This window comes from Dermacentor variabilis, chromosome 3, assembly GCF_050947875.1.
Source record: "Dermacentor variabilis isolate Ectoservices chromosome 3, ASM5094787v1, whole genome shotgun sequence".
Lineage (NCBI taxonomy): Eukaryota > Metazoa > Arthropoda > Arachnida > Ixodida > Ixodidae > Dermacentor > Dermacentor variabilis.
The window spans coordinates 144,463,207-144,488,528 of NC_134570.1; the positions used below are offsets into that span (position 1 = coordinate 144,463,207).

At 42.4% G+C, this 25,322-nt stretch overlaps 1 protein-coding gene across 1 annotated transcript; it reads left to right on the forward strand.

The window, feature by feature from the left end:
- Nucleotides 1–2,732: 2,732 nt before the first annotated feature.
- On the forward strand, nt 2,733–20,738 carry LOC142576358 (uncharacterized). Its single transcript, XM_075686459.1, has 4 exons — nt 2,733–2,879; nt 12,528–12,601; nt 13,772–13,861; nt 18,801–20,738. The coding sequence occupies exons 1-4, from the start codon at nt 2,813–2,815 to the stop codon at nt 19,038–19,040; spliced, it is 471 nt and encodes a 156-aa protein (XP_075542574.1). The 5' UTR covers nt 2,733–2,812; the 3' UTR covers nt 19,041–20,738.
- The last annotated feature ends 4,584 nt before the right edge of the window (nt 20,739–25,322 follow it).

The following is a 25,322-nucleotide window of genomic DNA, read 5'->3' on the forward strand; positions in this document are numbered from 1 at the left end:
ATATGCGCAACGCAGAACACCTTCCACGAACGGTATTATCTGTTAACGCCAAAAAAAGGCTGCGGTTATGTTCCATTGCAAATCGAAAACAGAAGAGCTCGAAGCAAAGAGTGCAGTACATATATTGAGTAAACTTTCCTCTTGCTTTCTGTTTATCACACTGATGAAACGGTAACATTTGAGTATCGTCATGTTGAACATGAAGTATTCAGCCTTGTTTTCAAAATTTTTATCCGCCTACTGCACATCCAGTGACGACAGGCGCATGCTCAATCCATTGATTTTCTTTATAATACAGTGAGAGCAAGCCCACATCTCATCATTAAATATTAGTCACTTTATCTTGAAAATTTTATCGCTCACCCTCCCTCACCCGTGTTGCTTTTGGCTATTAAAACATGAATGAATGAATGAATGAATGAATGAATGAGTCAATTCATTGTATTTGTTAAAGCGATACTGCACCAAACATTGCAATGCTCTGCCCACACAAGGTTATTTTCGCCACATAAATATCTTGAATGTAAGTATTGCTGGCAGCGAAGACACTTTGATCAGACTACCAATAACAACCCACTACCCCGAAAAACGACACGACAGTTACCACCGACAGTTACACTAAAGTGACCCAGGTTGTGCAAGGCGATATAATTTCTATCAGCAGATACAACTATGACAATCATCAGTGTATCAAACACGACACTGGATTTACCTTGCTGTTTCGTAAAATTCTACAAATAATCTGTCCATGCATTTTGAATGCGAAATAATTATATCGATCATAAAGCAGAAAATCGGGCGATGTCGCTAGCATCACCAAAGTCATCAAACCCTCGACATTTGGTGGGGGTAGAACCCACGACCATTGGTGGGAGCTGAACCCATGACTTTGGTGTTTATTGAGGCTAACATAATTCGGGCATAGTAAATTGATATATAGTTTATTGAGGCATTCGAACTCACGACCTTTGTTGTCGAACCTACGACAGTTAGTGGTAGTCGAACACACAACCTTTTTGTTTAATTAAGGCAAAGGTAATCAAGCACATGTCATTAGGATACATTTTATTAAGGGACTCGAACCCACGGAATTTTGGGAGCCAAACCTACGACTTTGCGCGGTGCGCACATTCTGAAGAATATGTTTGGTCACGTGACGTCGCGGTGCTTCTCTGACATGGCCGCTCGAGTCACGTGGTCGCAATCCTTTCGCATTTTATCCACGTATGAACAAATAATTGCCCATGGAATTTTTTCTTGTCTTTCTACCTTCGGCGTTTTGATGTGAAACACAAGCACTCCTATCTAGGAGAAATCACGAGCATAGACATTTTAGACGTCGTTCAAAGTAGAGTTACCAAACACCTCTTAAACAATTCACAATTCTTAAACAAACACCTCTTCGATTGGTAGTGCCGCAGGGGTATAGGGAGGAATGTATTAATCAATTACTCTGAACTTCAATAAGAGATAACATATTCTGCGGTGTTCACGTAAGAACATCAGATGACCAGAAGGGATAAGACATTAAAATAATATGATAACCACTTGCATCGCGCTCTTTGGCCATATTTGCCCCTTGCCCCACAAAACAGCGCGCATCATCAAGTATATAAAAGCAAAAATTTAGAGGCACTGTCACTTGCTCTGTAGGTTTTTTTCCAGCCTATCTGAACGGTATGTTGATATTCGAAGAAATTCATTGTTTTACAGTATCTACTGCTTTTGAACCTACCAGCTTTTTATCTTCACATTACCCGAAATTTGTTGAAGCTGCCTTAAAATCAAAAATATAGGCCAGACCGGCATGTAGGTCGACCCCCATCTTTAATTCAGAAAAAGGAAGAAAGAAAACCGCTATATAAGACGGGGTATTGATTTTTGCCGTGATTTTCTGAAAAAAAAAGTTTGACCAATATTATGTATTTTTGGTGTTTGCCTTCATTAAGAAAAGTTCGCAGGTGATAGTGATCGCGACCAGCTCATGGAATAAGATCATAAGATTTGATCCATTTCATTACGGACCAAACTATATTTGTTCTACCACGCATTCACGTATGCCGTGGGCTTTGGCACACGTGTGATATTAAAAACAGAAAATGGTGATCTTGGGCACTTTTCCACCGTATTTGCATGTTGCTGCTTTGAGGAGCCGATAAAGAAGTTATCTCTACGAGGTTCCTAAGCTTTCTGTCAGACTATGTATGAAACTGGTATTAGACCGAAAAAAACAGACCAAGTGCACCAAATCATTCTGCATTTTCTCGTCATTGAAACATTTCTTAATTTTGCCAAAAAGCGGCATACTACACTGTTCAGATGCGTGGTATATTTACATATTAGTAACTCTTAAGTTGAAGTTTATACATCCCTTACCGGCTTTTTTCATTATCTTTCACAAAATCACGTGCTCTGATCAATAGAACCAGTGATACGCGTTTCGCATCGCTCGAGTGAAGCAGTACCGTTAATCTAAAAGTGTTGTGCACACCGCTCGCGATTTAGCTAGTTTGCGCGAAATGTGGCAACATTACTCCTGTAAGCGCTCATAAAATAAGCTGTTCGCGCCTTTTTCATCTCCACATATTCACCTTGGTGACCATTGCCAGAAAAACACTTATGACAAGCTACCTTGATATCCATCTAACAATTCCGTTTGACAGAGAATGATAGAGGGCTGACAATGACTGACGCAGAAGCATGACAAGCTGACAAGCCAGGTGAACTAGGTCGCGATATAGCATGTTTACCGGCTCTCGGAGCATTTTCCTCTCATTTTCGCTCGGCTCGCTTCAAGCGTCAGGCGTTGGAAATGAAGTCCTCTCTGGTACTGGCCATTCTCGCTGGAAGTTTGATGAATTTTGCAATCGCCGATCCAGGTACGACTTTTGAAACATTTCGTTCGTCGATGCAACAGTGTCCGTCCGACACCTTCTCTGTTGCCCAACCAACAAGCTAAATGTGAAGAATCCAAAACTAGGTTTTTCGACTCGTTTGTGCAAATCTTTACTTGCTGGCTGTGGTATCTCTATGGTCGGATTTGAAGGTATGAGAATGTAACACAGATAGTTTTCTTATTCTGAAGCTTGCCTCAAATCAAATTGTGGCGGAATGTGTTTTTTTCAGGTGCACAACTTAAACATTTAAAATAATGGGATCGAACAAGAAAACATTTTGTTGGCAGACGTTAGCTTACTGATCTGAAGCATGTGCATATTGCGTTCTGTTGACTTTTATATTTCATGGTTACACCAATATAGCTGAAGGCGAGGTGCCTCTGTATTGCGGCTCTCACGTGGAATGATGGTCCAAATTCGAAGACAGGCTTTATCACCCTTGTTTTTCTGGCTTATAATTTGGGACAGCTCATGTTCTGTTGCCTCTTTACTCCCTTGGAAGAGAGAAACCAGGAGTGAAAGTCTTCCACGTGGCGCTCTTTTCAACTAAGCTCTACTAACGCTAAACTGAGACCTCACTGAAACCTCTCAACGACCCACATCAGTGAAGTGGTGATTCATGCTGCGTCGATTGTACGATTCAAAAGCATGTCTCTGATTTTCATTTCTACACTGTCTTTGAGATATGATTGTCCCTTCTTTTTAAAAACGCGCCTTGATTAATCTAGCAGTAATTGTCTTTTGATGCTTGGAGATCACTTACCTCATTGCTATGTGAATATGAGGGAGCAAATGACAATCCCGTCATCGAATTTGCCATCTAGCTAGTTACCAATTCCCGTCATGTTCTTGTCTCGAATAAAATTTGAATCATCCGCCAAAGCGCTTCTTTTACCCACATGGTTACATTACAAGCCCCTAATATTGACCTCACACTTTTTATTATTATTGCACTTTTTAGGTATCGTCGAAAACTGCTTCTTTTACAGCAGGTGCCCTCAAACTGCAAACTACAAGAAACAAAAAAGCAGGTCTATCAAAGTTGCCCGCGCAGATTCATAAGTAAGAGTGTGAGGTGATTGCGAAGTTTGAAATTCTCATGAAAATTTTTCTGTATTCAGCAATTAGGTTATATAAGAGCCTTCACAACGACAATAATGTTTGCTGAAGTGTCCAGCTCAATTGCTGAAGTACCCTGGCAGGTCTTGTTGCGAACCTTATTAAGAGGTACAAATTGAAGGTCGTACAGGACTACGCCCCTACATAGCGTCATGATGACCAGGAAGTCGAAAGCTTCTATGAAGACGTGAAATCGGCGATAGGTAAAGTCAAAACAATATACACTATACTGATGGGCGACTTCAATGCCAGGGTAGGCAAGAAGCAGGCTGGAGAAAAGTCAATGGGGGAATATGGCATGTCTCTAGGAACAGCAGGGGAGAGTTATTGGTAGAGTTTGCAGAGCAGAATAAAAATGCGGATAATGAATACCTTCTACCGCAAGCGGGATAGCCCAAGTGAACATGCAGCAGCCCGAATGGCGAAACTAGAAATGAAATTTACTTTATACTATGTGCTAACCCTGACATTATACAAGATGTGGACTTGCTCGGTAATGTGCATTGCTGTGACCATAGGATGGTAAGAACTCGAATTAGGCTAGACTTGAGGAGGTAACAGAAGAACCTGGTACATAAGAAGCGGATCAATGAATTGGCGGTAATAGGCAAAATAGAGGAATTGCGGATCAAGCTACAGAACAGGTATTGGGCTTTAACTCAGAACAAGGACCTTAGCGTTGAAGATATAAACGACAATCGATGGGCATCATTAAGGAGTGTGCAATAGAAGTCGGTGGTAACTCCATTAGACAGGATGCTAGTAAGCTATCGCAGGAGACGAAAGATATGATCAAGAAACGCCAATGTGTCAAAGCTTCGAACCCTGCAGCTAGAATAGAAATGACAGGAGTTTCCAAGTTAATCAACAAGCGCAAGAGAGCTGACATAAGGAAGTATAATATGGAAAGAATTGAACATGCTCCCAGGAACAGAGGAAGCCTAAAAGCAGTGAAGAAACTAGGAAAAGGCAAGAATCAAATGTATGCGTTAAGAGACAAAGCCGGCAATATTATTAGTAATATGGATGAGATAGTTCAAGTGGCTGAGGAGTTCTATAGTGATCTGTACAGTACCAGTGGCACCCACGACGATAATGGAAGAGAAAATAGTCTAGAGGAATTCGAAATCCCACAGGTAACGCCGGAAGAAGTAAATAAAGCCCAGGGAGATATGCGAAGGGGGAAGGCAGCTGGGGAGGATCAGGTAACAGCAGATTTGTTGATGGATGGTGGGCAGATAGTTCTAGAAAAACTGGTCACCCTCTATACACAATGCCTCATGACTTTGAGCGCACCGGAATCCTGAAATGACGCTAACATAACCCTAATCCATAAGAAAGGGGACGCCAAAGACTTGAAAAATTATGGACCGATCAACTTACTGTCTGTTGCCTATAAAGTATTTACTAAGGTAATCGCAAATAGAATCTGGAACACCTTAGACTTCTTTCAACCAAAGCACCAGGCAGGATTCCGTAAAGGCTACTGAACAATAGACCATATTCACACTGTCAATCAGGTGATACAGAAATGTGCGGAATATAACCAACCCTTATATATAGCTTTCATTGATTACGAGAAAGCGTTTGATTCAGTCGAAACCTCAGCAGTCATGGAGGCATTACTGCATCAGAGTGTAGACGGAGCCGTATGGAAAATACTGAAAGATATCTATAGCGACTCCACAGCCACCGTACTTCTCCATAAAAAAAGCAACAAAATCCCAATAAAGAAAGGCGTCAGGCAGGCAGATACGATCTCCCCATTGCTATTCACAGCGTGTTTACAGGATGTATACAGAGACCTGGACCGCGAAGAATTGGGGATAAAAGTTAATGTAGAATACCTTAGTACCTTGCGATTCGTTGATGATATTGCCTTGTTTAGTAACTCGGGGGACCAATTGCAATGCATGCTCACTGACCTGGAGAGGAAAAGCAGAAAGGTGGGTTATGGAAAGAAGAATGATATGGTGTAAAGTTAAGGGATAAGAAAAGAGTAGATTGGGGGTGACGGAACAAACGCGAGTTAATGACATCTTAGTTGAAATCAAGAAAAAGAAATGGGGAGGGTGGCATGGGCAGGACATGCATTGAGGAGGTAAGATAACCGATGGTCATTAAGGGTTGTGGACTGCATTCCAAGCAAGGGACGCATAGCAGGCGACGGCAGAAAGTTAGGTGGGCGGATGATATTAAGAAGTTTCTAGGGAAAACATGGCCACAATTAGTACGTGACCGGGGTAGTACGTGATGGTAGAAGCCTATGCCCTGCAGTGGGCGTAACCAGGCTGACGATGACGATGACGATGGAGTGTCCATAAACAGCTCTAGGGACTTTGAGACGGTACTAACATCAACCCCAGCCGCAAATATGTTTATAATACCTAAGTTGCCTGAAAACTTTCTTCCACAATCAAAGGTTATATTATAGAGCAGATGTTGCAGCAAAATTATTGGTCCTCTGTGACCGTGTTCTAGGTTTAGTCGCACTTACGCTGAACAGTTCTGAAAGAAACGCCGGTAGCCCATGTCTGGATAAAATGTTAATGTCTACAATGGTGCCTGAAAAGCCGCCGCATGTAAAAGGCTTGCGTATATTTGTATGTAAGCTAAAAATCGCATACTGACACAGTCATATCGAGTAAGGAAAAATTGTGCCCATAAATAAAAGCAGTATTTAGTTATGGTAAGGTGGAGATATCCATATGGGTCAGTACGCTATAACTTCAGTAGCCGTAGTGTAAGACATTAATGTCAAGGAAACTCTGAGCACATATATTAGAGACACTTTGGATTAGGTCAGCAACTTAGAATTTTCTTCTTTCAGCCTGCGTAGCTTCATTTTTCTATGGTGTTAAAATAATGGTAAAGGCCTATTTTATTCTAAAGGTGTTTGACTATTTTGCGACGTCGAACTGTTCCAATGCTTCTAGATTATGGCTTCACGCAGGATGAACTGTTTTGACATTCCAGAGAATTCGATAAGCAGCCTCACAGGTTTCAATTGCAATCTGCAGTAATAGTTTTCCGGTTTGAGGGTGTCTAGCCAATTACTGCGCCTGTTTGCTGCATGTTGTGCAATCCAGAAGAGCGAAAAGCTGTCTAACCGTTTTCCGTCCATAATTTTTTGTACCAGTCACATAGGTGCCTGGTATAAGGAATTATGGGTGCCAGATTATGAACGGCGCTGTAGCTCACAGGTGCTGAGCTGCTTACCTGTAAAGTCTTTTCTTTTCGCCCACATATCTTTATTGGCATTCTTATTCTGACAGACGCCTCAAATATACGCAACAATTTCTGCAACTTGACATAAACTGAAGCCCTCCAGATTAAGCAGTAGGTAACCGCCGAGCTTTCTCTTTTTCAACATTAACCTTTATCTCGTACTAGTGATGCCAGGGAAACTCGAAAGTTATGTTTGTTACGAACTGCTTGGAGTTCTCGTATCTTGGGAGCGATGCTTCTACTTTGCGCACGATCCCATCAGTTCTATTTTTAAGCCTTTCATTATTATTATTAGCTTTAATTCTTTATTAGGTCCTTGCGTCCTCTTAATAAGGAATTGTTTCTTTTACTCTATCTAACAATGTACTCTTTTATAGCTAAGCTTTTTATGGTCAGGTTGCGGCATGTGTCCTATCCGCGGACATAACCCAATAATGTTTTATACATGGGCCGATCCCGAAGATAGTGGAATGCTGAGCCAACCCGTGACGGACGTGAAGCAGGCGTTAAGCGCTCCTCATGCGTGGGCGATCACGAAGTTTTTGCAATGCCGGGCCGACCCACGGTTGAGGTGCACTTCGCCATTAAGGGGCCCACATTCAGCGCTTCATTGGTCATCCTTCAGAGGGGGAAATAGCACTTAATTTTTTTATGAGTATATCAATCGAAATTGTCTTCTTGACTCTGAAACTGTCGCATAATTGCAGATCCTGCTCTTGAACACCATGGTGGCACTTAATGAGGAAAAACATATAGTTGTAACAATGCAAGCACGATAAAGCGTTCAGACGACAATAAAGATGGCGTAATTCACAGTGGACGCCCAAGAAGCGTCTGCACTAAGCAGTTGTTTTCACATGGCGCCTTGTGTTAGTACTGAACAAAACAAATGCGCTTGGCAGAAAACTTTTCTCAGCCAATTGAGAGAGAGAGAGAGAGATTTATTTACAGAACGGAAGAGAGGTGGGCGTGCGCTGTAGCTCCTACACAACAAACTATTTGCTTACAATTCATTTTTCTAGCACGCTACCATGGGTACTCCCTGCGATGAGGACCAGGGCTCAAAACACCTAATTTCTGTTTGCACGCACTTCACAAAGCCAAGTTATTTCTCGACAATACGCTCACCCCAACGATTGACCGACTGTTTAGCACAGTGCGTCACTGAAACCATCATACCAGGCTGACAACGACGCAGTCATATACAATGTAGCCGACGAGCTCGAGTTGTCGTACGGCGAAGGGCTTTCTTGTCGACGGCACCGACAAATAAGCATGCCGACCATCGTTCGGCGGAACCCCACGTGATCGGCCATTGAACTGACAACACCATAGCGACGGCGTCTCCGTTCTCGCGCTCCAAATGAGTCAAAAATGCCTACCCGGTTGTACTGCACAATGTTGAAACCTCTCAAGCCACGCGTGTGAAGTTTTAGCAAATGTTAGTGTGCAGCGATTAAGCCTGGCGCGGTGTTCGTGCGACGAGGGTCTCGAATCCGGCAACATTGATGCCTTCAGGTAGCATATGTGGGTTTATTGACCAGTTGCCTTCACCCGAAAAGATCACGTTCTCGTGACGCCCGCTGCACAATGGACGTTCCACGTCCGCCGCCAAGATCTGTGAGTGGTGGCGCTCGCTACCACTCCCAGAGTTCTAATAGGACATTTAAATAGCCAAGAAACTGGATGGGGAAACGGCGCCGCGGTATCTAAATTGGTAGAGCATCGCACGCTAAATGCGAAGGTTGTGGGTTCGGTTCCCAAATGCGGCAAGTTGTTTTTTCACCCACTTTAATTTCCGTTAATTTATCGTTTCTTCGTTTCATTTATTAAGGACAAGTAATTTTCCCTATGTTGTCCTTGCTTGATTTCAGTGTTTGTTGGCTTCTTATGTTATGACTATATATATATATATATATATGTATATATATCATGAGCAGCCAACAAACCCTGACACCAAGGACAACATAGGAGAAATTACTTGTGCCTAATTACTTTCAGCACAAGTAATTTCGCCTATGCTGTCTTGGTGTCAGCGTTTGTTGGCTTCTCATGATATGACTAATAAAAATCTGGCCCCTCGGTTAAACCCCTTTCTTCTCGTTTATATATATATATATATATATATATATACGTCACCCTTTCCTGCTGCCAGTCGCATTCGCTACGTAGATGGATGGGTCTGTGCGCGTTGTTCTGCAGCAACATTTCCTAATTCCGGAGCTCCACTGTTTATTTCTGCGTCAAACGGGAAAGAACAGATGGTGCATTCGGTATAGAGCAGCATAAACAACCGTTGCGCTCACTTATACCAGTTGTGTTAGCGATGGCATCCGCGTTTCCCCAAGAGAAAAACACAGCCTATAAATGAGCGCTTATGCCAAGCACCGTGTGGTAATCGAAAACCGTGTGGTAGATACAATGTTAGTAACTCAGGGGACCAACTGCAATGCATGCTCACTGACCTGGAGAGGCAAAGCAGAAGAGTGGGTCTAAAAATTAATCTGCAGAAAACTAAAGTAATGTTTAATAGTCTCGGAAGAGAACAGCAATTTACAATAGGCAGCGAGGCACTGCAAGTCGTAAGGGAATACATCTACTTAGGGCAGGTAGTGACTGCGGATCCGGATCATGAGACGGAAATAATCAGAAGAATAAGAATGGACTGGGCTGCGTTTGGCAGCCATTCTGAGATCATGAACAGCAGGTTGCCATTATCCCTCAAGAGAAAAGTATATAACAGCTGTGTCTTACCGGTACTCACCTACGGGGCAGAAACCTGGAGGCTTACGAAAAGGGTTCTACTCAAATTGAGGACGACGCAACGAGCTATGGAAAGAAGAATGATAGGTGTAACGTTAAGGGATAAGAAAAGAGCAGATTGGGTGAGGGAACAAACGGGAGTTAATGACATCTTAGTTGAAATCAAGAAAAAGAAATGGGCATGGGCAGGACATGTAATGAGGAGGGAAGATAACCGTTGGTCATTAAGGGTTACAGACTGGATTCCAAGAGAAGGGAAGCGTAGCAGGGGGCGGCAGAAAGTTAGGTGGGCGGATGACATTAAGAAGTTTGCAGGGACGGCATGGCCACAATTAGTATATGACCGGGGCTGTTGGAGAAATATGGGAGAGGCCTTTGCCCTGCAGTGGGCGTAACCAGGCGGATGATGATGATGATGATGAGATACAATGTCCGCCTTACTTCTTCCTCTAGTTTCTGCAGCGCACCACACACGTTCCACTAATGTGTCGTGAGGTGCGACAACGGCATCATTTTTGCTTGGCCACCTACGCGATTTCATGTGGCGTCTAGGATGGCAAGTGCTCCCAACGCGGGGCAGGCTAGATTGGTGGGGCATAGTCGTATGATCGCTGTGTCTTAATTACCCCCTTCAATAATCCAACAAAGGCTATGGTGTTAGGCTGCTGAGCACGAGGTCGCGGGATCGAATCCCCGCCCCGGCGGCCGCATTTCGATGGGGGCGACATGCGAAAACACCCGTGTACTTAGATTTAGGTGCACGTTAAAGAACCCCAGGTGTTCGAAATTTCCGGAGTCCTCCACTACGGCGTGCCTCATAATCAGAAAGTGGTTTTGGCACGTAAAACCCCATAATTTTTTTAATGCAACAAACATGTTCGGTTGTAATGCGTCGTTGCCAGGACTTTTTGGAGAACTGTGCATGCTGGTTTCGGTGTCCTTGGAGTTAACTACTTTATTACATCTGGTCGCTCCTCACGTGGCCGCTTCGGGCGACCTTTAATTACGGTGGGTGCTTTCGGTCTACGGCGTAACTGGTGCACGGATTGCTGCGGGACATCGTCGCTGCGATCTGTTTGCGCTTTTGGACAGGCTCTACTTTGAGCTACTGTCGTTTCTGTCAGAGGAGTTGTCCTTCCTTAGGGAAGATGAGCTCCTTCGACTGTGGTCATGCCGTTGCTGTCGGTGGCTGGTGGACGTGTATGGTTCAATTTTCCACCAGCCTGGTTCTTCTACTCCACTAGAAATGGTAAGCGTGAAAAAAAGGAAGTTAGGAAAGAACGTACACATCTTGCGCGCTTACCCGCCCACAATAACACTGCGCATATGGGCGATATGCAATAATGCACTACCGATTTAAAAATGCATTTCGAGCCCGTATTCTGTAGGAATGCAATAAGCGCCTTAGGGAGCACAATCGAAAGCCAGTGCACTGACCTGGCCTAGTAACGACCCGCAGCTAATGTGGCGTATTTAGTACATTTGTCGAGAAATAACTTCACTTTGTGAAGCGCGTGCAAATAAACATTAGGTGCGTTCGGTCCTGGTCCACATCGCAGGTAACGCCCATAGTAGCGTGCTAGAAAAATAAATTTTAAGTAAATAGTTCTTTTTGTAGGAGCTAGCTACGTGACCGAGACGTAGGCACTTCCAATCATGCCTATTGAGATCGCCTGGTATATGAAAGTTACATTCAGGAAGGAAACGACTATGTGGCCCGTACTGCCAGTCCGCGTCTTACGAGCGAAGCTTCGAGCGACGCGCAGGGGCTCGCCAAACCACAATTGTGTTACTTCTTGAACGTGGTTGGAGTTAGCTTGTGTGGGTCACTGTACGTAGTTTTGAGAACACGGGAAGCTGAGTAGTGTCAGCCATGCCACTATGCACTGGTCCCCGCTGCTGCACAACACTGCCGTTTAATCTGCCAGTCATTGTGTGTCAATAGTTACTGCCAGTAATTAGCCGCTCTTGTAGTCATGGCGACCTCATAGTTTGCAAAACTTCTCAATTAAGATGGTGTAACACATGTATTAATACTTTCGTATTTGATAAAAGCTCGACATCCAAGTGATGCGTTAAGGTTAAGATTAACACTGCAAATGGCAGCACCAAAAAATCATTCTAGGTAGTACTGCTTTTCCTTCTTCAAGCATAGTGTGGGCATGACTTTGCGACATTTCTTACTCCAAACCGACGTACTATTTAGCAAATTGTACTTTTATGTAAATGTGACATCATATGGCTTTATAGTTACCACTGACTCGCATATGCAGGGCTTTTCAGAATGTTAAAAAGTTGTAACAAGGCAATAACACTAACTCTGCACGTATATTGCACCTCGTTTAGAGCAGAAATTTTTTTTCCATAACAATCCTCATTTCTTTTCCGCGTGCATTATACCGTGGGTAAACGCAATAGGATCTACCTAATTTGAAGTGTGGTGAATAGTGGCCTCAAATTATTATTTGAGAAATACGAGACAATAGAAGTTCCTTAAGCACCCTTCTTTTTCATTTGTAGAGCTATCGACCAATTCAACAGAACAGCAACCTCAGCAACCCGGCAACTGTGAGAGAGTCGTCCCTTTACCTCCGGTAAGTATGGGACTCGAAGCACAATAGGGATCTTCTTGATAACTCTGACAATTTCAGTTCCGTTTTTATGGAGGTACACACTCTAATATTGTATCCTCAATGTTAAGCAGACATCACGCACCAACGACGTTACACACATGTTTGGCTCAAGTGCTTTACTCGCTTGAGACATTCATGCTAATCAGTTGCATATATTGTGTCGTTTCCTTCTTTCAAAGCAGTCATAAGGAGGCCATATTCATACCATAAATGTTATATTGTGCACATTCGAAGAAAAAAGCACCCACTTACATGCAACGCATAATTTTCCTGTATAAGAGAAACGGTGTGGCAGAGGTGCATGCGAAGCGGTGCTATATATATGCATAAAAAGAAGCCGCAACAGGACTGATCAGAATTTTGGAATTCAGAGCATAAAGAACACATAGAATATAAAGCAACGCGAGACAGTACGGCGTGCTCCCATTCGAATAGAGAGCCTTAAGTAAGGGACAGTAGTACACCATGCACCATAACTTTCCACGCAAGAACGGTGCTCCCCAAACGCTACAGCCCCCCACCTACACTTGATGATTAGCTCTCTTGGCTTATAGATGCTATGGGGAGGTTTAATTTGCTAGTCATCTGTTATTTAGAAAAAAAATTTGAAACATAAATTAATAAAACACATCGCATGCATAACACCAACTATATTATGTACATATGTACAGAAAAGTTGTATATATACATTAAGGAGAGTTTACCTTTATATTCAGCAGCTCAAAGGAAGACCGCCACTCAGTCCTCCGAGTTCTGTAGAGTATACGGTATACCGCAATCGCTCGATCGCCCAACTTATGATCTTATTTATTTCTGATGATATAAGCACATAAATGGCGTAGAATTTATTGAACATTATACAAAGATGTCAATAATCTTTGAGGCGTGTTTGATGGCTGTATATATATAGGATTTTTATTAAATGACCTCTACCAGCTACTCCTTGAAAACTAATAAGCCATTTAGCGCTTTCATAGACTAATCCGTGTTAGGAAATACAATTGTCTATTTGCCGCTCCATGTATTATTGGATGATAATTTAGTCATATGTTGTGATGAATAAACTTGCATGTCTTCTTTCTGCATTGTCATGCGAATATTCAGTTTTTTTTTTCTTGTCATGTTTGTCAGTGGGCGAAATCATACCGTGGAAGGTGTTGGTACATCTGCAAAGGATGGCCCACGCGCATTGAATTTGAACCTGAAGGTATTTCTTGCGGGGTAAGTTTATTTTTTGCTAAAGTGCTTGAACGCGATTTTCGTGACTATGTTAAGGTTTATTTGTGAAATCCCACTTCGCGTCTCTTAGATGCGACATTGTCCTTCCGTGAACGTTTGGCGTCAAATTATACTTAAAATTGAATTGACTTTTTTATACCATACATCTATCTGCAACTAAAAAAAAGATAAAGTGAAAAATTTGAGAATAAAAGATGCTAGATGGATTTCGTGAAACCAGTCTTGAATTGCTTATGTGTCCCTAAAACATTTTTTCTGCAACCTAAGAGAATAGACTAAAGTGCTGTAATAATTACTTACGCATAGAAAAGCTTTATCTTGGAATGCGTTCTCACAAAAAGGTTATGTTAGTGGGCTATTTGAGAAAGTTCCAAGTAGTTCAATATTACCCTTCTTTACAGCAGCGCTGTTCCTCAACCTGTGTTCCTCGCCTTCGTGGCTCTTGGTGTTAACAGCGCAGAACGTAGAGAGAACACGAGACGAGAAGACGACCTCACATGCGCTGACTTTCAACATGTTTGTTTGAAGGAGATACACTGGATTGCACAGAAGCCACGGTGTATTCTATACCTTTGAAATGTAGAAAAAAGTATGTAGGGCAAACTGCAAGATGCACAAAGGAAAGACTAAAGCAACATAAACTTAGCGTCGAACAGGGTAACAGGAATCTAGGTACCCACGTCAGCGGTTGCCCCTTTAAAGTTTGTGCCGCAGAATTCAGACGCTGTAAAGTGCTCATACAAATAGAATGACCAGCTGATTCTGGAGGTAATTGAGGCAGCGGCAATGTCGACACTTTGTCACCAACGCGTTAACACGCCGTCCTTGTTACTAACAAAAAAAGAACTTGAGCTTTTCGACGTACAATTATCTTGAGTGAAAAACAAGTGCATATTTCCCATGATGTGCAATCACGTGTCTGCGACTCATGTAAGGAAAAGTATAAGAAGCCGTGTTTCTTTCAAATAAGCGTTGTTGAAAGTCAGCGCTTGTGGTGTCGCCTTCTCGTCTCGTGTCCCGTCTACGTTTTGCGCTGTTAACATCGGGATGGGAAACCAACAAGCCCCCCATGCTTCTATTCTAGCAAAATACATTTCATGGCTCTGTCTGAGCTTTATCGGCGTAAGTCTTGCAGTGACACAAATGTTGCGGTTTTCTGGTAGATTTGAACATAGTGCACTCAGCCTTCTTTTGCGATGCAGCTTTTATCGCTAATGTGCAGTTTCGCATCTCGCAATCGATTCCACATGCAGCGCTCACTTTCTCTACAACGTGCAGTCGTAGCACTTCCTGCACAAATGTGAGAAGACGAGCATAGGTGGGGCTTTCTTTTCGCGCTGCTTGGGAGCTCAACGCGCCACGTAAAACTACGATACGTGATTAAGAGGTTCGCAGCGTGTTTGACGCGAGAAATATCTTGGTAGTTTTACGACGATGTTAAGTAATATTTCAATAAAGAAACGTTCCTTCGGAGGCATACTATCAATAGTGGCGTCCACGCGGTGACAGGTGATACGTGGTGATGTGTCACCCATTAAAAAGAATTCTTAATTATTTTTTGGCTTTAATTTCAGTGGACGAATTGTAATGGGTAAACTGAAGAGAGTTCTTTGTAAAAGCTTTGTCAACGTTTATATGTAGAAAATAGCGGTTGAACTGTTGCATGACGAATTTCGGCTATCAGAGCCCGCGAAACTGGAAGGGAACAGGAAGCGCAAAGCCGCGCCCCTCGAGGTGACGTCACCCTGCAGCGGGCAGCCAGCGCGCTGCGTTTCAGGAGTCACCAGCCGCTCGTGCGCAGGCGCGGGTACAACAGTGTCGGATAGAGAAAATCTGGGGGCTTTTGCTTCATGAATGTGTCACTTTACCTTGGTACCACTGATGAGAAGTTTCTTTGCTCGCTTTGTATGCGTTTGTCCCTAGGCGCGCCGGTATTGCAGTTTGAGGTCGCGTGTGCGTATGTGTGCCTAAAACGTCCCTTTGTTATCCTCGTGCTCCTCGGATGTTGCTGAAAAGTTTGTTGCGTTTTCTTGTTTTTTTTGTGTGTGAAAAAAACACGGGAAATCGTGTGATGGTCGCAAGGGCATCACTGAACCTTTGAGATAGACAACGAATCGGATAAACTTAAAGCCAATTTCAGTTTCGCGCACTCTGACAGCGTAAATTTGTCGTGCCAAAGCTCTGCGGCTAATTGTAATTTCTCAACGAAGAGGCAATACCTCGACGTCCCCACGTAGGATCCCTAGGCCCAGCCACCATCTCTTGCTGGTTTCAATAAAGTTTATTCAGTCAGTCAAGATCCAAAAGTTGACATCGCTCGTATACGGAGAGCTTGCTTCAGTCTACCAACGTCAATAAGCTCGCAGAAGACAAATGTTTAAACTTAGTAAATTAATTTCTGTTAATTATTGAGCGATTATCTGTATCCCCAATAAGCCAACGGTCGGCACCACTTACGAGGTGTCTTCGAAGCACTAGTCCTTCTACTTCAAAACAGCTTTTCTTAAATATTACTTAAAGGCTTCGAAGAAACGCTCTGCATTTAGTCGCCAAGTTGAAGAGGCAGTTATTGGATTTTCCTAAGTAGAGCTGTTTACCTCTCGGTGGTAAGGCCACCATTCTGTGGTACGGCGGCGCACTGAAGCGAATATTGCCGCAATGCCTACCTGCTCTGTTGACTGAATTCTCTGTATTGAAAGTGTGAGAAGTAGGTGATGAGCACTCAGTCAGCACATATCTTGTGTTCTTTTACTTGTCGTTGTCGCAACTGGCACAATTGAAGATGCAACTCGGCATTTACAGTGCCCCTTCAAGACACCCGCCTATCGGAAATATCGCGCCGGAGTGAAAATTAGCCCGGTATTCTCAAACGATTCGCTACTCGAAGCTCTTTCTCCACTCCACCTAGTTGAATTTAGCACTACCACTCGACTAAAGGAGACGCTACGATCCTCAATATTTGCCCTGTAGTGTCAACAAAGCGTAGAAACCCCTTCTATCGGTAGGCGGCGCTGCAATCCACTCTCTTTAATTGAGCCGAAGCGTTCAGAGCAGGAACGTGTAATCATACGGACGCTAGTTCTGACGCAGACCTAGGGTATGCTTTAAACATTGCAGCTGAGCGGTGTCCTATATAGAGCTATAGAACTCCTCCGCCACTTGAACTATCTCATCCATCATTACTAACATGGATGAGATAGTTCAAGCGGCTGAGGAGTTCTATAACCACTTATACAGTACCAGTCACCCCCACGACGATAATGGAAGAGAGAATTCGAAATCCCACAGGTAACGCCGGAAAAAAGTAAAGAAAGCCTAGGGAGCTATGCAAAGGGGGAAGGCAGCTGGGGAGGATCAGGTAACAGCAGATTTGTTGAAGGATGGTGGGCAGATTGTTCTAGAGAAACTGGCCACCTTGTATACACAATGCCTCATGAACTCGAGCGTACCGGAACCTTGGAAGAACGCTAACATAATCCTAATCCATAAAAGAGGGGACGCCAAAGGATTGAAAAATTATAGACCGATCAGCTTACTGTCAGTTGCCTACAAACTATTTACTAAGGTAATTGCAAATAGAATCAGGAACACCTTCGACTTCTGTCAAGCAAAGGACCAGGCAGGATTCCGTAAAGGCTACTCAAATAGACCTTATTCACACTATCAATAAGATGATATAGAAATGTGCGGAATATAACCAACCCTTATATATAGCTTTCATTCATTAAGAGAAAGCGTTTGATTCTGTCGAAACCCCAGCACTCATGGAGGCATTACGGAATAACGGTGTAGACGAGCCGTATGTAAAAATACTGACACATATCTATAGCGGCTCCACAGCCACCGTAGTCCACCATAAAGAAAGCAACATAATTACAGTAAAGAAAGGTGTCAGGCAGGGAGATGCGATCTCTCTAATGCTATTCACAGCGTGTTTACAGGGGCTATTCCGAGACCAGGATTGGGAGGAATTGGGGATAAGAGTCAATGAAGAACACCTTAGTAACTTGTGATTCGCTGATGATATTGCCTTGCTTAGTAACACAGGGGACCAATTGCAAGGCGTGCTCACTTACCTGAAGAGGCAAAGCCGAAGGGTGGTTCTAAAAATTAATCTGCGGAAAGCTAAAGTAATGTTTAACAGTCTCGGAAGAGAACAGCAGTGTACGATAGGTGGCGAGGCACTGGTAGTGGTAAGGGAATACATCTACTTAGGGCAAGTTGTGACGGCGGATCCGGATCATGAGAAGCAAATAATCAGAAGAATAAGAATGGGCTGGGGTGCGTTTGGCAGGCATTCTCAGATCATGAACAGCCGGTTGCCATTATCTCTCAAGAGAAAAGTGTATAACAGCTGTGTCTTACCAGTAGTCACGTACGGGGCAGAAACCTGGAGGCTTAAGAAAAGGGTTATACTTAAATTGAGGACGACGCAACAAACAATGGAAAGAAGAATGATGGGTGTAACGTTAAGGGATAAAGAAAGAGCAGGTTGGGTGAGGGAACAAACACCAGTTAATGAAATCTTACTTGAAATCAAGAAAAAGAAGTGGGCATGGGCAGGACATGTAATGAGGGGGGGGAAGAACCCCGATGGTCATTAAGGGTTACGGAGTGGATTCCATGGGAAGGGAAGCGTAGCAGGGGGTGGAGCGTAGAGGGGGAAGCGTAGAGGGGGTGGAGCGTAGCAGGGGGAAGTTAGGTGGGTGGATGAGATTAAGTAGTTTGCAGGGACGACATGGCCACAATTAGTACATGACCGATGTTGTTGGAGAAGTATGGGAGAGGCCTTTGTCCTGCAGTGGGCGTAACCAGGCTGATGATGATGGTGATGATGATCATGTCCTATATACGTATTTCAATATTAGCACTCAAATAGGTTCCTATTGCCTGTAACAGTGTCTTTTCTTTTCGTTGGCAGCTGGTCACTGTCAACAACACCAAAAGAGTCTGCAAGAGAGGCAACTGCGTGAAAGAAGAATCTGTCAGTGGCGAACCGCAGCAAAAGCGACTCATTCCAGCCCAAGTTTCCGCCCCTAAACAAGAGGCCGAGACGGGAAATCTGCTGGGAGCCTCCGATAAGCAGGCTTCTGACAAAGCGGCTTCGACAAAACAGAAGCCAACCAGCTCGCTAGGTGGCCTCCTATTGAAGAAGCATTAGCTACCAATACATTCAAAAACAGCAGAAACGTCTAATTGTGTGCTAAATAATTCGCGGTGGAAGATTGCTATTAAAGCACATGGGCGCAAAAAGAAAAAGAAAGGTAAAATTATTTCCTCGGTGCTTAACAACAATGTTGGAGAATCAGTCGCCTGTTGTTGTTTCGTGACAGTTGTGACCAGTTTCTTGACACAAAATAAGTGGGAATAGAGACCTGACTGCCAAGTCACTGAATCTTTATTGTAAAAGGCCGGGTGTTATCTGAACTGAAAAGCTTAGTTGACGTCTACGATAGAAAATAACTGCCTAGAACCATTCATAAAACATTATTCGTAATTTTTGTCAATGATTGTCATGTAAGTCAAAAGGAGGAGATTATTTCGGTTACCCTATGCAATTTGTCATTTTCATAATGATGAGGACTCTCAAAATATGAAGTACCACATTTTTGAATAAATTCTCTTGAAACTGACTTTACTACAGAGGTTGTAAGTATATTAAAATATCGCTTTGCTATATTTAAATGTTCTGTAAAAGTCCTCTCACCAATTTTAACGTCTTTAAGCAAGGAACAGGTCACGAAGCAACAAAATTCAATAAATATTACAGTTCGTTAATTAAGCACTGTCTGCAAGTAGCCCAAAGCTGAAGAGAAAGAGTTGTTACGACGTTGAACCATATTATTAGAGTGCATGATAAGCAAGAAATACCATTCTACAAAAGAAATATAAAAATATGCGTCCGTATGTGCTGAATTTGTCACATATTTACCAGCAATTTATCAAGCTAATTTTAAAAGATAATGTCTGCTGTCCCTCAAGGAAATGTCATATTTTAATTTGCGGCCACTATGCATTCATGACGTGAACTGAAGATCATAGCAATAGTTATCGTCATCGTTCGTCGTCACCGTGGGGAATACGACGGGCAGCCCAACAAACAGGTGCAGCAAATGCTACGTTTCATATTTTGACACATGTAGCAGTTAAATTGTGCTCATGAGGCAGCTTACACAACTTTGTCCTGCAACATAGTAAATGTTACGTAGCCTCTTGCTATACAGTAAGCACGGGAATAAATTTTGTAATGTTCTTCCTTCATGAAGGCAGTGGGCAACTTATGAAGTGATAATTCGTTGCTGAAAACATTTCCCCATCTTCCGTCTCTCATATTTGTTAAAACTAGTTTGGAACGGAAGAAAAGCATAGTTGGTAACTTAGATAATATGCGGTGGATATGGTTAGCCGCAGTTGTGACTAATGAACAAGCGGCTTTCATTATTGTTTGGCGTTCTTTCCTTACAGTTCTGCTTTACGAATAACGAAACTGCCTTTTTTGTGATTAATGGTGAAACATTTTTAATACGAAAATTACCAAGACGCCCTATTACCTGCACATCACTACAATACATTTGCGCAGAGTCATCTTGCCATTTTGAGTGTGTCGCTGTTTCCTTCTATTACTTTTTTCAGCAAGTAATACTGGTGTGTTGCGCAAACATGACTGCTGTGTCGAATTGCCTTGAAGTGCTGTGTGTAAAAGTGTAGACACCAAGACTGTACAACCAAATCAAAAGCGCCAATAGAAAGGGGCATTTATAACATGTGACATAAATTTCGAAACACTTGCATTTTAAACTGTGCAGTAAGTTTAGATATTATGTTTGGATTGTTTCAATAAAGCGAGTTTAAAGGTGGATGGCTATGTTATTGCTCTTTGTGTCAATATGCCATGCAGCGGGTTCACCATTTTTATTGTTTTTCAAGTTCTTTTGCTCCAGGCATATGTCTGGGCGTCGAGATGGATGTTTTCCATATGTTCTAGACAAGAAATAGTTTTCTTATGTCGGACGTTCCTGCATGGATAGCTCTCCCATAGAGTGCGCTTTCTCTAAGCTTGAGAAATTTCCCTGAACAATTGAAAACTGGTAATTCTGTGTTTTTAGGCTTTTCTTGGTTACTGAATTGAAAGAAATTACGTGGAGCAAAATTTTTCATCGACAGCGTTTATTAGCAACTTTAAAGTACGCGCATATATATCTTCACTCCTCTAACAATAGTGAGGGCCCTGCGTTAGACAGACATGTGAACACCACGAAGCAAATAAGTATCGTAACGTATACCAATGCATATTAAACTCTAGAAGGGATGCCGAGTGAACAACACGTTTAGGCATTGTGTACGAGCTCGACTTTGAGAAACAGCAAGCTATTGCTTTGCAACACAAAAAAATAAATACCTCTTAACCAGTTTAATTCCCCAGGAAAACATGACTGACGAACGTGATTGACTGTTAAATTCTGTTAGCGGAATTATTGTAAGCACCAGTTATGCTATCGTCTTGGCTGTCCTCAGGTTCAATGATAAGCGATGGGGTTAGGAAAGCTTGGCGATAAACACATACTGATTTGGACTGATATACCAGAGTTTACTTACCTCTATTATTTCTGTGTCGAATCACCTACATAAGTTCTTGACTCTTTCAACTTGCCAGTGATCGAGTTCTAGCATGTTTTCGGTTATGAAGGTCGTCCTCTGTATTAATAGACGGCGAAAGCAACATTATCAGATTATTTCCCTCTTGAAGTTCACTGACAGTTCTTAATTTGCGTACTGCTTGAAGCACTCGAAACGGAGAAGTGGCACACAGTGCTTTATTTATTTTATTTATTTATTTTTTATTTTATTTTTTCCAAATACTGTTGGCCGTCTTGGCCGTAACAGGGTGGGTACAGCTGGTTTGCACATAGCGTAAAAAAATGAAAACACTTTACAAACGTAAATTGGACATGAAGCAATGAATGTTGGAAATACAATGCGAAACAAATAATGAAATACAAAAACAATAGTTTGGCTAAGAAATAGATGTTTCTAACATTGTGACAGTGATATTGGAAGCAGCACGAAAGAAAGACTATTGTATGTATTTCTAGAATAGTGTGACAATGTTTGCACGGCACCACTAAGATTAAAATTCATAAAATGTTTTAACGTGTTCCTGAAAGATTTCAATGCTACTCGACTGCAAAACAGACGCTGGCAAACTGTTCCATTCCTTAATCGTTCGCGGAAAAAATGAGCAAGCGTACATGTCCAGATATGCTTTTGGAATGGAGAACATGCAATGATTGCTTGATCTGACGTTTCTAGCCTGCCTGGGAGCAAGATAGGACGTGGTTTCAATATTGAAGTGGCCTTTCGACAACAAAAAAAGAAATTAAAGTCTAGCTAACTTCCGCCGTTGAGCCAGTGGAGGCAAATCAAACAACCGAAGCATTTCGGAAACAGAGTCAGTACGATAATACCGGGAAAGAATGAACCTTGCAGATTTTCTCTGTATCTTCTCAATGCGGTTTATAATTCCGGATTGAAACGGATCCCAAATGACACTGGCATACTCTAACGTTGGTCTAATGTAAGTTAAATATGCAAGTAGTTTGACGGGTGTCGTTGCTAGTTTTAATTTTCGGCGAAGGAACCATAACTTTTTTTCTGCAGCTCCACAAATTCTGTCTATGTGCGATTTCCAACTTAAGTCTTTCGAAATTGTTAAACCTAGGTATTTTATCGTTTCAGCTTCGGTAAGAATTGTTGAGTTCATCTCATAATTACACTCAATACCATGCTTTGTTTTGTTTGTAACTCTGAGCATGACTGATTTAGATTCGTTAATTTTCATTTTATATTTTGCGGCCCAGAGTTCTACAGCTTTAAGGGCTTGACTAAGTGACGCCTGATCGCTTTGGTTATTGATTTCACGATATGATAAACAATCGTTTGCAAATAACCGGATGGTTATGTCGTTACTTATGTTATGAGCAATATCATTTATGTAAACTAGAAAAAGAAGTGGTCCTAAAACGGATCCCTGTGGAACGCCTGAGGTTATTTTTAATTGGTTAGATTTGTTACCATTTATTTGAACGTATGGTGTCAGATCTGTAATATATGAGCGGATCCACATAACAACATCATAATTTATATTCATTTCCATCAGTTTTTTAATTAATTCATTATGTACAACCAGATCGAAAGCCTTCGAGTAATCTAAAAATATAGCGTCGACCTGCTTTCTATTGTTCAAGGAAGCTGAAAAAACGTGGATCGTTTCTATCAACTGTGTTACAGTCGAAAGGTGCTGCATAACCCGTGCTGGGTGGGAAAAAAAGCTTTCTTGTCTTCAAGGTAGGTGTAGATTGACTTTGAAACTATGTGTTCAAGTAGCTTGCAGCATACACACGTGAGTGAAATTGGCCGATAGTTTCCAATATGTTGCCTTTCACCAGACTTGTGAACCGGAACCACTTTTGCGACCAGCCAATCATCTGGGACCCGTTTTTGTTTCAGCGAAGAACTAAAAATGATCTCTAGATAGTGAGCTACCCATTCCGCATATCGGCGCAGAAACGCATTTGGTATGCTGTCTGGACCTACAGATTTCCTATCGTTAATTTTAAGCAAAAGAGCTACAATGCCTTCATGCGAAACCTGAACATTAGGCATTGGTGAAGTGTACGGGGATTCTAGAGAGAGGGGAGAAAGACCATCTGCAGAAGGGTCAGTAAAGACAGATTGAAAAAAACCATTAAAACATACTGCCATACGCAAGTTGTCCGACACAAGTTCGTCATTAGCGACGGTGACAGTTGGACCTTCGTTATTATGCGACAAATGGCGCCAAAAACAGTGCGGATCGTGCTTCATAAAATTAGTTAATGTCACGTCATAGTAATTTGTTTTAGCAGCAGCCATATTTGTGCGCAATATAGAGCTTAGCGCCGAAATTTTATTATGATCTTTGTTTGACTTCTGTCTCTCACGGTTAATTTTTCGCTTTAAATGTATAATTTCGCGGGTTATACACGGGTTCCGTTGATTTATTTTCTTCTTCCGAGTTGGCACGAATCTGTTTACGCAGTAAAAAACAATATCTTTAAACGCAAGCCACATCGCATTGACGTCATCCATTGAAGTGAATTCATCAAAACACAGCCAAAGATGATCAACAATGCTTGTGTCATCGGCTCTATCGAAGCACAGAACATGCGTAGTACTACCAGCCTTCGGGTGTACAGCGGTAGACTTTATCTCCACATAAACTAGCTTATGATCCGAGAGGCCGGTTTCAACCGTTACGTCGATACGTAGTGCTTGGGAACGATTGTAAATTAGCATCATGGGTTTACTTTACGTCAGTATTGTTCAATCCCACTTTTCGCGGACCTATCGTTGCATTTGCATATAACACGTTGTTAAAATAATTTAGAGCATTGTACGATCGATTCAAAGGATATTAACTTCCGGGACTTGGCTCCCCCCTTCATGTGGGCAGTACAATTTCGGATTTTACGTAGTTAAGCAACTTAATGCACACTATACATCCAACTTGCGCATAAAACTCGAAAATGGAGGTCATAAATTAATAATTTCGGCTTTGTAGCGCTCTAAGGATGGTTATACGTTCAATTAATTAGGGTTCATTTAGAAAGTGTTGCATGAAATGAACATATTAAAAGCAAACTTCTAAATAATTATAAAGGAATCAGCCATGCGTTATGTATAGCAGAGATAACCTGCGATAGACTCCGAGATTGTAAGTTATGAGCTATGAATTTGTAGTGCAATGCACCTCAACGATTTACTGCGACAGCCTAATAAGACCTTTAATTGGTGATATGACTACGCCCAGTACCTAAAATACCTCATACAGCTGACACGAACGCAGAGAACACTAAGTGCAAATCGCAACTGCTTAAGAAGTATCTGTTGGCGCTCAAATTTATGCACAACCTGTTAGGGGGGAGTAGGCGCTGTCAGGCGCTAGTCCACCACAATTTCACAGTCAATGCATAGCTTACAAACATCCTGGGACCACCCGCGTACTTCATACGTATCCTAGCTTTTCTCAGTGAGAAAAGTTTAACTTCGATTTACGTGTGCTTGAAACTACATTGTGCTTCAAACATACCTAACTGAATCCTTGCACCCCGTACTACTGGGTGCAATCTCGCGCGGTAGTTATTGTGACATCGTCGCCGTGAAACAGGCGCAGCACGAATGAAGCCCCAGCACGTATCTAGGAATCGAGACACTCTATGCTGTTTTAAACCATACAAATTGCAACATTTCATAAAAGACTCTAGGCCCGTCCCAATAATAAATTGAGTGTTCTGAAGAGTTCTGGAATGGTATTAAATAAGATCACGATATGTGCGTCCCACAGTTGTGCGCCGACTTTGTCAGAGAGAGGATGGGGTCCACCAAATATATCAGACAAAATTAG